This window comes from Balaenoptera musculus, chromosome 3, assembly GCF_009873245.2.
Source record: "Balaenoptera musculus isolate JJ_BM4_2016_0621 chromosome 3, mBalMus1.pri.v3, whole genome shotgun sequence".
Classification (NCBI taxonomy): Eukaryota; Metazoa; Chordata; class Mammalia; order Artiodactyla; family Balaenopteridae; genus Balaenoptera; species Balaenoptera musculus.
The window spans coordinates 82941382-82955198 of record NC_045787.1 but is presented as its reverse complement, the minus strand read 5'-3'; the positions used below and the strand labels follow the sequence as shown (position 1 = coordinate 82955198).

At 40.5% G+C, this 13817-nt stretch overlaps 1 protein-coding gene across 1 annotated transcript; it reads left to right on the top strand.

Moving 5' to 3' along the window:
- Nucleotides 1-11027: 11027 nt before the first annotated feature.
- On the top strand, nucleotides 11028-12252 carry LOC118892911 (pygopus homolog 2-like). The gene is given in 3 exon segments (XM_036847960.1): nucleotides 11028-11207; nucleotides 11210-11480; nucleotides 11483-12252. Coding segments are annotated over 3 exon segments (1221 nt in total).
- The last annotated feature ends 1565 nt before the right edge of the window (nucleotides 12253-13817 follow it).

Here is a 13817-nt window from a genome sequence, read left to right as displayed (position 1 = left end):
GAGGTTTGTACGTTACCAAGAAGGGATGTATTTCAGAGGGTCTTGTATTTTGGAGGAAAGAAGGAGATAGAGCGGTCTAGAAGGGACAATGAAACAGAATGAGGACACCTATCTCATCCCCAAGCTCCATTACATGTGGAATATGAGATATAAAAATAGCCACCAGTAGAGAGAACTAGAAGAGAATCAATATCCTCATAGATGACCAGGATTCAGTTAAAGAAAAAGAGTGAAGTGAAGGTAATGATGAGGAGAGAGTTGAAGATACCAAGGATTTTAGATTTTGATGATAAACTGTAAGGGCACAATGAAAGAGTGTAGAATATGGGGTGGAAGCAAATGATGTGGTCAAATTAGGGGATTTTTCAGGCTATGGAGCACAAGCCCGATGATAACCTATGAACTGAGATTCTGGGGCTTCTGAAGGTGACTTTGATAAACAGGAGTGTAAAGCATAATGTAACTTGTCCTGATGCTTTTTTCCAGAAGGGTAAGCAGTTCTAAATATAGCATTTTGGGGAGATTACTGTCTTGGGTAGTTGAAGTGATGAGGTGCATCGAAGAGTAATTGTCTTACCAGCAAGGAACCTGAGCTCCCTGGGCTTCCTTCTCTTAAGCCTGTCTGGGCGGACTGACTCATCAGCAACACACAGAACTAGGAGGCTATGCCAAAATCCATAAGTCCATGGAGCCCTCAAGCCTCCTTTGCAAATTCCAGAAAGTGGACCATAGCTACGGGAGGGGCAGTGGAACTGTAGACCTCTCACCAATCTGCTGTGGAGCTAGTTGGGGTCATGGTGAGGAGAGAGGCAAGCAAGAGAAGAAATTAGCATTATCATAGAAGGGTTTTCTTAGGTCCACAGTCCTATTATTTCCATGAATTCAGGTATCTAAGTAGTAAATATTATTCTTTTTAGAAACATAATCTCATATTCAGAGAAGAAATAATTTATAAGAAAAACTGGAAAGGTTAAAGGAATTAGAACAGTGAGACTGAAAAAGATTAAAAAAAACTGTAAATGAGAAACGGCACAGATTGAAATGGCTTTCACAAACACAGAATGAGAACTACTTTTTACAACCTATGAGCGTTTGGGCAATCTTAAAATCTCAAACCTCTAGTAGAAAAATCCCAACACATTAGAGAAAAAACACATTCATCAAATTTGTTCTGAAAGTGAATTCTGTTTTTTGCAACCATTTTCCCCAGACAGGAGGATGGTGTAAATTTTTAGGTTTTGCACAAATTTTAGTTAATATTGAAAGAAATGTAGTTAGTACTTTTTTCCATGTGGTACAAACAACTACACAGAAATTGTTCTCTCTTTAGGACAGCAGTCCTTAGCATAGCTTCAGAGTGCCCATAAACCAGTGAAATTTTATTTATGTGACAGGGTAGATGGCAGTGAATATAAGGTGAGGGTCCTTAGTTTTCTTCAAATCCTCAAAATGGTTTCATCTTTAAAAAAAAGAAAAAAACACCAGCTCTCTAGGAGTTTATAATAAAAACAAATTAATTCTGATATTAATAGTATAAACTATAAAACACTGTGTTAAAATATTAGACTTTCATTCTCAGATTAGTATAGGGAAGGATGTGAGATCAGTGGTTGCCAGAGGGTAAGGGAAGAGAGGGATAAATCAGCATAGTAGAGAGGATTTTTAGGGCAGTGAAACTATTCTGTATGATACACTAATGGTGGATACATGTCTTTGTACATTGGTAAAAACCAATGAAAGTACAAAACAAAGAGTGAACCCTAATATGAACTATGGATTTTAGTTAACAATAATGTATCAATTATGGCTCATCAATTATAACAAATATAGCACAAGAAAGCAGGATGTCAATAATAGGGGAAACTGTTGGGGCCAGCAAACTGTATGGGAACTCTCTGTAATTTCCACTCAATTTTTTTATAAACCTAAAAGTGCTTTAAAAAATAAACCCATCAATTAAAAAAAAAAAAAGATGCTGCTGACCACTGTGAATAAAATGGAGTAGAGCTAGAGTGGAAGTAGGGATCCAGTTAGGAGAATTCTGCAATCATCAAGTCAAGAGACGGTGGCAGATTGGACTAGGGTAGATATGAATTAAAAGGTCAGAATCAATATATATTTAAAAATTGGTATGAGAATTGGTGATGATTTGAATATGTGTAAAAAGGGAGGGGGATTTGCCAATAAATGACTTATAAATTTTGGGCTGTGTAATGGAACATAGGCAAAATTCCAAAGTACAAATTTTGAGGGATGGATACTTTTTGAAGCTAACAGGATGGGTCCAAAGCAGGAAGAGATTTATTAAACATAGCTAGAAGGTTCAACAGTACATTGCATAAAGAAGGTAATGGAGTAATATTTTACATCTTAGAATCATTTTGATATTCCCATCCTGTCTTAGTCAACTCAGGTTGCTATAACAAAATACCATAAATTGGGTGGCTTAAATAACAGACACTTATTTCTTAAAGTTCTGGAGGCGGAGAAGTCAAAAATCAAGTTTCTGACAAATTTGATTCCTGGTGAGAGCTCTCTTTCTGGCTTGTAGAAGGCTGCCTTCTCACTGGGTTCTCACATGGCAAAGACAGAGAAAGAGCTCTGGTCTCTCTTCCTCTTATACGACACTAATGCCATCATGAGGACCCCACCCTCATGACCTCATCTAAACATAATTACTTCCCAAAGGCCCCACCTCCAAATACAATCATATTCAGAGCTAGGGCATCAACACATGAATTTTGAGGGGACACAACATTTAATCTGTAACACACCTCTAGCGCTAAGCCAGAATTGCATTATTTTATAACATAAAATTAACTTAAGTGTACATGTAAGATTTGTACATTTGTACGTTTACAAGATTATACATGCAAAACAATATTTGGGATTTAAAAGCAATTGGTTATTTTAAATAATTTAAATATTTAAGATTTTGAAATAAAACTTCCTTTCTCAAGGGAATTCCAATATCAATAGATGTTGTTTACAGTACTTTTAAGTTCACCCTGTCCCTTCCTCCACCAAAAAAGATAATTTCCAAAGCAAGGATTCATGCATCTAAAACAAGTTTTATTCTCCAGTTCTCATCAATGTAGTCTGAAAACCTTCAGCAAGAATGCCCAGAAGTCTAAATTATTATGTATCACACTAGGGGAGAATAAAGTAACCAAGATCCAAGTAATTTTGGACTTTATAGTCTGTAGTCAACATCTTAAATTTCATCTGGAATTGGACCAGATCACAGAACACTGATGCAATATCCAATGGAAACATTATCACAGCTTGATTATGTAGTAATATGACGCATTTCTCATGCTACATTCATTAAAATAGCTTCACATCCACAAAACTTTAGAATAGACCATCTCTGGAGAGAACAGTCCAAAATTATCATCTTATTAAAATATAACTTCTGCTTTGGTTACTTCTTCTTGTTTTCTTTAAAGTTCTAAACTACGGTGTGTGGCCAGGGGAACATAGACTATCCCTGAGATCAAACAGAACTGGCCCTTAATGTTACACACAGGGCCAGGAGTATATTTTCTACGCTTCTTCTTCAAAATAGAAACTCTTCACTCACTACCTGTCCATCCTGACACCAGGGCATCAGCTTCCAAGTTAGAGTTGAGATAAACACTTCAGATTTTAGGCCTACCCAGCCTCATTCACTTTGTCAGCTTTTTTTTTTTTTAAATCTTCTCCTGTCTGTCACAGAGTCTCAGAGAGTTCTGCACCCGAATGTCATGACTTGTCATGACCTAAGCTTGTGTTCATTGACAGGAGCTTGTGAGAAAATGAGCTGGGAGAAACAGATGTAACCAGAGGAAAGTCAAAATGAAAGCTATGAATTTAAAAAAAAAAAGTGGAAGAAGTAGAGAATATTCAGGAGTTTCCCTCAACCTCTCATTTTCCCAAAATTACACACACTGCCTGACAGCTATTCTTGATCTCCTTTCATTCAACATTCACAGAATCAAGATGATTTCAGAACACAGAGCAAAGTTAAGGCTGTGAGAGGTCACTCTTCTCCATAAGAAAAGAAATGTGCACTCCCCTCATTCTCAGAGTAACCCACTGTAAATGATGAATTTTATGTCAAACTGGAATTTTCTTCATCCTTTCTTGTACAAATGTACGAATGTTTCTACACACTAAGATGCATCATCAAGGTAGCATATAGATTTTCCTTCCCTTGAGACCTTTAAAGAAGATAAATATTAAACTGTCTTTGAAGGATGGCATGGAGTCCTTACCTAACGTTGAGGAATGAATTAAAAAACCTTTGCTGTCCCTAGTGCATTATGAGTGAGGAATAAAAACAAAACAAAAAACATTAGCTATACTAATAATATATTGATAAAACAATTCCTTTTAAACACTCTTTATTTCCAATGTGGTAATTTCTCTTTTTTAAACATAACTCTCTGCCACCCTGACATTAAATGTCAAAGTAGCACCAATTCTGTCCAGTTGAGCTACAAAATTAATTGACTACTATGAAGAATAGCAATTTAGCGTAATGAAGCACAGAAGACCCAATATCAACAATAAACTAGAAGACATAACTGCCTTTCATAACTGAGTTATACCCAAGCCTGTAGTGTCCAGAAATTACTGCAAGGTGATTAGAATGTTTATTAAAAGTACTAGGATATCTGATGTCTTCTGAGTAAACAAAGAATCTAAGGGAAAGATACCTTCTCTTTAGAATTCCAGGTACTAAGAACCGATAGGTCTTAAAATAGCAACAAGATAACTAACCAACGCCTGGTACATAGTAACTGGATGTTGAATAAATGCACTACAGCTAAAATCTTGTTTCCTCTATACTTTTGGTCTTTTTGAAATGACTAGTTACTGCCCCTCACAGTATGCTCAGACCTCTCTCTCCTTCAGGTATGAAATCTGGATTAACATATCTTTGTTTTCTTTTTTATTCAAAGTATAATTGCCTGTGTCTATAATCCTCCTGGCTTATTTTATTTATACAGTTGAGGTTTATTTATCTTTTGTTAATTCTTGAGATTGGTATAAATCTTAATAGATCTTCCCAATCACTGTTGAAATGCAGTTTTTAGAGTTCAGCAAGAGTATTAATTTTCTTCTTTTAAATTACCACCTTCCCCATCTCAACTAGAAACTAGAAGGCTGGAGTATGAGCTGGATTATGCCCAGAATCTCAATGATAATTTCTAAACATTCATACATAAATCTATGATATTCAGTGATTGTTACTTTATCACCCCAAGAATTCTTTATAACAATTTGCCTGTAATAAAAATTTTCAGAGGTATAAACAGAAATATTGCTTCTATTAGATATGTAGGGCTATAATCTAGATACCTACCTAGATGAGCAAATTCCAAGAACCTGATTCCTAAATACACAGCAATGTAAAGAACCATATTACTAGACTTTCCCTTAATTCAGCTCTTGTGGAAGATGGTCACTGAAAAGACAGGAAAAGGGCAAATTTTAGGGGCTTCCTGTGGCTCTAAGCTTCTTATGGTGAAAAAAATGAGGAATTCTGTGAGCTTTGGGGCATCTGTTAGTAAATGACATCCTACAACAAAAAATATTTCCACTGACTCAACATCTCCTCTGAGATTTCATTTCAAAAGTTGATTTTATTTTGAAAAGCTAACATGAAATCACCAAAGAGATTACTTCTAAAGCAGTTCTTTCAGATATAGCCTTAAAACTAAATGTCCAAATCATTTATTTTTATTTCTTCTCACTTACAATTAATAGGGAATACAGTTCTCAATTTCTTCTAAGGCTGTCACAAAATAAAAGATTATTTTGAAAAAATTTTGATCTCATCTAAATGTCCAACTAAGACCATGCAAGGAAACTTTATGAAAACAGCTGCTCTGTAAGAGGCACCTTCCTTGTTCCTCTGTCAATTAATCTATTAATATTTAAAGTTACTTTTAGGTAAGTTGTTTTGTTTCATTGAGTTTATTTCTTAAAATGTGCAAAGGACCAGGGACTTCCCTGGTGGTCCAGTGGTAAAGAATCCACCTTTGAATGCAGGGGACGCAGGTTCGATCCCTGGTCGGGGAACTAAGATCCCACATGCTGCAGGGCAACTAAACCCATACGCCACTACTGAGCTCATGCGCCTCAACTAAAGGGCCCACGTGCTGCAAACTACAGAGCCCACGTGCTCTGGGGTCTGCACGCCACAACCAGAGAAGAGAAAACTCACACGCCACAACTAGAGAGAAGCCCCAATACCGCAACAAAAAGATCCCGCATGGCTCAACAAAGATCCCGCATGCCATAACTAAGACCCGACGCCGCCATAAAAATAAATAAATAAGTAAATAAATAAATACATAATATTAAAAGAAAAAAGTATGCAAAAGACCAAATGATTCATTAGAGTCTGCCTACAGATGTTTCATGAAATTACATCATCTAAAACAAAATAATTCTAAGACCCAAATTAATAAACAGAAACTTTGTGTTTTGTATTTAGAAGACATTTAATGGCATTTTTGTCTTTCTTTCTCAAATTTTTCCAAAGCCTCTTATTCTACCAATTAATTTCCTCTCTCCAATCAGAAGTCCATCTTTACAGATAAAGTATAAAACTTAGGATCTAGATTTGTCTAAAATGGTAATTTATGACTTAAAAAACCCTAGATTCAGTTTAAACAGCAGCAACTGTAATTACATCCCACTTTTAACACTGCTTTACTGATTTGATCCTATTTAAGTTTTTCAAGAACCAACATAGTGACAACTTGTTCATTCAGAAGAAATCAAGAAAAGATTATATTCAAATGAACATAAACTCATGTCATGTTCATTGAAATGCTCTCGAAGCTTTGGATGTTTTCTGAAACATTACATATTTTGTGGTCACAAAGATACACTTCTCTCAGTGGCTTCTCATTCTAGGAACTGGGTTTGTTCATTTCTACAATGCCTTTGCACCCTCTTATGGTCATTTTGGGATTTGCTTTATTGGGAGCAATTTATTCAAGGCTATTCAATGGTTTCTTTATCTTGTAAATTTGAATTTTTATTAGAATAATGACATTTACACACTTTCCACCTTTAAATCTGTAATTTCGTAATCCCAAATATTAATTGAAGCTCACATTTCTTCACACTGTTGAGAAAACAGAAGTATATAGAGTTGAGGTTACTAGGATAATAATTAGAAACACTCCATACTTTCCAATTATGTCTGACATAGTAGCAAGCTAATAAGAATTTAAGATTCTGCCTCCTAGGCACAAAACAATTCAATAGTAATGCCATCATTAGGTATCACAGTTCTTATTTTCTGATACTGACATGATGAACTCAACTTAGAATCTGTTTGGGCCTGTTTATATAAATCATGGATATGACTTCTAACTTAGTACAATATCCTAAAAATAACAGCATAAATGTGGCTGTCCTTCATTAAGGAGTTGCAATAGCAAGATAAACACACATAACACACACATACACACACACATAAACACACAACACACACACACACGCACGCACATACACTTTATAACTCAATTGGCTCGTGTTGTCTTGGAAACATTAAATTCCTTTAACCTAGAGATCTTTAAAAAGTACCTAAGGATCAAATGTTACCATTCTATTATATTTAATTTAATAACCATAATAAAAACAAAGACTGCTTGTTCCTTTCCTGACTTAAAATCTCCTTCTTTCTGTTAGTTATAGTTTCATGTTTAGAAAACATTTAGGAAAAATGTGTAAAGCTTTAATGGCAAGCTTTATTTCTGAATTCATGCTGCTGCCAATGATAAAGATACCTGCTTTATGGTTAAAAAAAGGAAACAACTGTTCAAACTGTACATATGGCAGAGGAACTACTCTTTAAAGTGTTTATGAGAAGAACTGTTGCATTACCATATATTTTTTTCTTTCCAGGGTGACAGCTACACATTTTAAGATACTTTCAACTTGAAGTATAACTTGAGTACTATAGGTTTTAAATTCCTAACTTATAAAATATTCATATTTTTGTCAGAAAAATACATCAGAACCTATACATGTATCTATAAATCAATAATTTTGGTTTCAAAATACAACTACTGTCATTAAGGGCACAGAAGAGTACTAACCCAAAGTGCAAGAAATCCCATAACTGAATAACAGTTGAGGGGACAGAAAATACAATTTCACCAAGCTAAAATCAGATATCATATAGGATGATGCTCCAAATATTTAAAGCTTCTATCAATTCCCAAATTACAAATGAAGTTTAAAAATAAAATTTTGGGTGGTCCATCTGAAAAATGCACTTATCTCTCACAGTAAATAATAGCACTTACAAAGATCACCAGTGCCTGCAAGATATCAATCTGTAGGTTTCCTATGTAATTCAATCACTGTATCAGATGTGCTGACAGCAAATATATACTTCAGAACATTAAAGTTATTGCCAGCTGTAAAAATATTCTTTATCTACAAATATACTTTCAACGAATCTAAAAACCCACATCATCTCTCTGACAATGAAACCATGTATGTTGTCTAAAATATACTGCCCATATTTCATAAACATTGCAAAATATGAAATTGCCAAGTGAACACTACCAACACCTCCTCGTGTATGCACTCTTTCATAATGACAGTCATTGACAATTGGAATCTACTTTACAGGTATGTCTATCTTTTTAAAAAAACAGTATGCTTTGTTGGACTTCCCTGGTGGCACAGTGGTTAAGAATCCGCCTGCCAATGCAGGGGACAGGGGTTTGAGCCCTGCTCCGGGAAGATCCCACATGCCGTGGAGCAACTAAGCCCGCGTGCCACAACTACTGAGCCTGCGCTCTAGACCCCGAGAGCCACAACTACTGAGCCTGAGTGCCACAACTACTGAAGCCCGCACACCTAGAGCCCGTGCTCCGCAACAAGAGAAGCCACTGCAATGAGAAGCCCGCACACCGCAACGAAGAGTAGCCCCTGCTCGCCGCAACAAGAGAAAGCCCGTGCGCAGCAATGAAGACCCAATGCAGCCAAAAATAAATAAATTAAAAAAATTTTTTTTAATTTTTAAAAATAAAAAAATTAAAAAACAATATGCTTTGTTAATGGGTATTGCAAATACTTGTGTTCAAATGTATCCTGTCCTACAAAAGTCTGATAATTTAATAGTATATTCAAAGATATAAAACAATTAAATCCACTAGCATCAACAACCATTTAGGAAACCAATAATAAGGGCTGTTTGAAAGCAGAGTAACCCAGATGTCCTAAACTACTTAACATAAAATTCCAGGCCCTTCAAAATCAGCCACAGGACACTACTCTTCTTCAGCCTTATACATTTTCACATTTCAGTGATTACACATTTAGCTCCCTTTATCAGAAATAATTCCCTCTCTTAAAATTCTAATTTGAAAAGATACACACACCCTAATGTTCATAGCAGCAATATTTACAACAGCCAAGACATGAAAGCACCCTAAATGTGCATCAACAGATGAATGAATAAAGAAGATGTGGTACATATATACAATGGAATATATCAGCCTCAAAAAAAGAATGAAACAATGCCACTTACAGCAAAATGGATGGGCCTAGAGATTAGCACACCAAGTGAAGTTAAGTCAGAGAGAGAATGACAAATATCATATGGTATCGCTTATATGTGGAATCTAAAATATGATACTAATGAACTTATTTACAAAACAGAAATAGATGCACAGACATAGAAAACAAACTTATGGTTATCAAACAGCAAAAGGAGGGGAGGGATAAATTAGGAGTTTGGAATTTGCAGATAAAAACTACTATATACAAAATAGATAAACAACAAGGTCCTACTGTATAGCACAGGGAACTATATTCAATATCTTGTAATAGCCTATAATGGAAAAGAATATGAAAAAGAATATACATATGTAACTGAATCACTTTGCTGAACACCTGAAACTAATAACATTGTAAGTCAACTATAGTTCAATAAAATAAATAAATAAGAAATAATTCCCTCTCTTACTGTAGAACATCATTATACATTGGGATTTATCATATGGTAATATAAAATATTTGTTTGAATGGCTCTCTCTCCCAACTCACCACCATATGAATTCCTTGAAGGCAGGAACCGACTAGATTCATTTTTTTTTCTTTTTTTTTTTGGCCACACCTTGCAGCCTGTGGGATCCTAGTTCCCCGACCAGGGACTGAACCCAGACCCTTGGCAGGGAAAGCACAGAGTCCCAACTGGACCACCAGGCAATTCCCTTCATTCATTTTTACATCCCCAGTACCTGAAAAATTGTAGGTGCTGAAGCAACATGATGCTTTTGGAGTCCAAAACATCATTATGGAAAACTGTGTTTTAATCCTAGGCTCAATCACTTAATTTTGCAGTTTCCTTTTATGTAAATGAGGGATAAACACCTTGCAGGATTGTTGGGAAACTGAAAGATACCCATAAAGTGACTAACCCAGTGCCTGGCACATAGAAGGCACTATAATATGTGCTCAGTAAATGTTAGCTGAATTGATCTTTCCCTACAGCTCTTTCCACTTATATATTTACTCAAAATATTTCCAGACTTCTCAAAATTTAAACCACTACCTTGTTCCTTTTACTCTTTCCTATATACCAGAATTTAAATATAACCATAGCTATAAAAATAAAGGATTTTACTGTGTATTCAGGCAATTAATGCATTTGAGGGCAGTAAGTTCAATTTTTTTTCCAGAAATAAAATATCCTAAGGAATGGAACTGAAGTACAGGGCATTCAGCTTTATTGTCTCTTCTATTTCTCACCAAAAGAGAAAAATAAAAAAGCTTCAATATTTATAAGACTAAGAAGGGATGTGCATAATTTTGCCTTAAAATAACATTTCTGCGGGCCGCGAGGCTGGCCGGGCAGCGAGGCTGGGCGAGGGCGCAGTTGGCACCCGGGCTCGCTGCCCCCGCCTCGCCGCACCTCCGGCTTGCTGCCGCGCGGGGGCCTGCGCCGCCCCTGTCTCCCGTTCCGGGCCAGGGTGCAACCCCAGGGCGCGTCCGTCCCCCACTCCATGGCCGCCTCGGCGCCGCCCCCACCGGACAAGCTGGAGGGAGGTGGCGGCCCCGCACCGCCCCCTGAGCCACCCAGCGCCGGGAGGAAGCAGGGCAAGGCCTGCTCGCAAATAAAGAGCCCAGAAAAGAAGCGAAGGAAGGCGAATACTCAGGGCCCTGCATACTCACATCTGACGGTTTTCAGTTTTCGCCACCCCCGACTCCCATGGTGGATCACCTGGTTGCATCTGACCCTTTTGAGGATGACTTCGGAGCTCCTAAGGTGGAGGGCACAGCCCCTCCATTCCTGGGCAGGCCTGTCCCCTTTGTGGGCTTCCGTGTACCGGGGTGCATGGCAGGCCAGGTACCCCCAGGCTGTGGCACTGGGGGTGGAGGAGGCCCCCAGCTTCTTCATCAACAGTGCCCCCTCCCTTTCCCTTCCAACTCCATGGGCCCTGCTTTCAACATGCCCCCCCCCCAGGCAACCCTCCCCCAGGCAACATGAACTTACCCAGCCAACCCTTCAACCAGCCTCTGGGTCAAAACTTCAGCCCACCTGGTGGGCAGATGATGCCAGGCCCCGTGGGGGGATGTGGCCCCACAATCTCACCCACCATGGGACAGCCTCCCAGAGGGGAGCTGGGCCCCCCTTCTCTCCCCCAATGCTTTGCCCAGCCAGGGGCACCTTTTGGCCCTTCTCCTCTCCAGAGACCTGGTCAGGGGCTCCCCAGCTTGCCCCCCAACACAGGTCCCTTCCCTGGTCCGGACCCTGGCTTTCCTGGCCCTGGTGGTGAGGATGGGGGGAAGCCCTTAAATGCACCTGCTCCCACTGCTTTTCCCCAGGAGCCCCATTCAGGCTCCCCAGCTGCTGCTGTTAATGGAAATCAGCCCAGTTTTCCCCCAAACAGCAGTGGGCGGGGTGGGGGCACCCCGGATGCCAATAGCCTGGCACCCCCTGGCAAGACAAGTGCGGGCTCAGGGCCCCAGCCTCCCCCAGGCCTGGTATATCCATGTGGTGCCTGTCGGAGTGAGGTGAACGACGACCAAGATGCCGTTCTGTGTGAGGCTTCCTGCCAGAAGTGGTTCCACCGCGAGTGCAGGGGCATGACTGACAGCGCCTATGGGCTGCTGACCACTGAGGCCTCTGCTGTCTGGGCCTGCGATCTCTGCCTCAAGACCAAGGAGATCCAGCCTGTCTACATGCGCGAGGGCATGGGGCAGCTGGTGGCTGCTAACGATGGGTGATGCTGGCGAGGTGCCCAGGAAGTGCCTACGTTCCTCCCTGCTCTTCCAGGGTGTTTTCCTGTCTGGCTCTTGGTCCTTGTTTCCACTGGCTTCCCATCCCCATGGGGCAGAAACACAATGGCTCCTGGGGGCAGAAAAGGAACTGAGACGGGCAGGCAGAAGAGCCTGGATTGCTCACTTTTCTGGAAACTTACATGCTGAGATCTACAGAGGTCCGGGAAACCAAAGCCCTGCCAAGCAGAGCCATTTTTGGTGGCTGTTTCTGGAGGCCTAGGGGTGTGGCTGCAAGAGAAAAGAGGCTGGAGGAAGATCTGAAGGGCAGGGGTGCCCCTCTACAGATGATGGATGCCCCCAACACCTGTGCCTAACACTCCTGTCTAGCCCCCCAGCCCCAGCCTTAGTTTTTGGAGTCCAGTATTAAAGGTTTCTGGCCAGAGGAGTTGGGGGTCTCTTCCCATCTCTGCAGTAGCCCTTTCATGGGTGCTGGGAGACAGCTTTAGGGAATAAATGGAGATTTTCCCCTTTTCTTACCTTCCCCTTGCCTCCTCCAAGACCTACCCAACTCCTCCCCCCTCAGAGAACCAAATAGCTTGAAGAAGCAGGAGAGTGTGTGGCTATGGCCACATGGCTTGGTGATTTGGGGCTTCAAGACAGTAGGTAAGAGATGCTGTCAGGACATATCTCCCTCATACCAAAGTCACTGGTCCTTTCTCAGACTCTCTTGCGCTTTTTCCCTAATGACAATATTTTTGCTAAAAATTGGGATATGTGGTCTGACAGAGCAGAATATTTGATGTTTGGACTGTCCTGGAAGCCTGGACTCTGGCTGTACACGCCCCCCCCCATCTGTTGCACATTAGTCGCAGCGCTGGTCTTCAACTTTTGGCGCCCTTACTCCCCTGCTTCCCTGGCTTTATTGAAGGAAAGCTTGAAGAGGCACAGAGCCCTTATACCTCATTTTTTCTCCTGATGAAAGGATCCCTGTCTCAGCCTGTGGGTGGGGAGGCGGCAGGACCCTTATTGCCATGGTACTAAAATGCAATCCAGAGCCTGGATGTTTTTTGTTTCTCTCTTTCCCTGCTATTCTTTATATCTTCTCCGGCCTGGTGATCTAGCTGTTCTCATTCCTCTCAGCCAGGGTCCTGCACTGGGCTTTGCTTCTATTTTATTTTGTAAGCACTGCCTGCCAGAGATGGGCCAGCGGCCCTATCAGGAGCCCCTCACAGCTGCTGTCTCTTCCTTACAGCTCGTGCACACATTCCTCAGTGGGGTGGGGAAGGCAGCCTTGGGGTGTGGCCCTGAGAGGAGCTGGTGGTCTGCCCCCACTTCTCCCGGGACCCTAGCGTATGAAGAGAAGACAAAGGTATACTGCAGAACTCTTTCGCCTGCCCAGGTGCAGCATGCAGCCCTTGAGGCTGTGAGAAAGAAGGGAGCGGCCTCTGGGCCCCTCTCCTCCAGTGTTCCCTGCCGTGGAACAGCAGAGATGGCAGCCTCCCCCCTGCACCCCGCCTGCTGAGCTTTGTGTTGTGTTTGTGGTTCTGTGTGCCCCTCTCTTATCTGTTGCT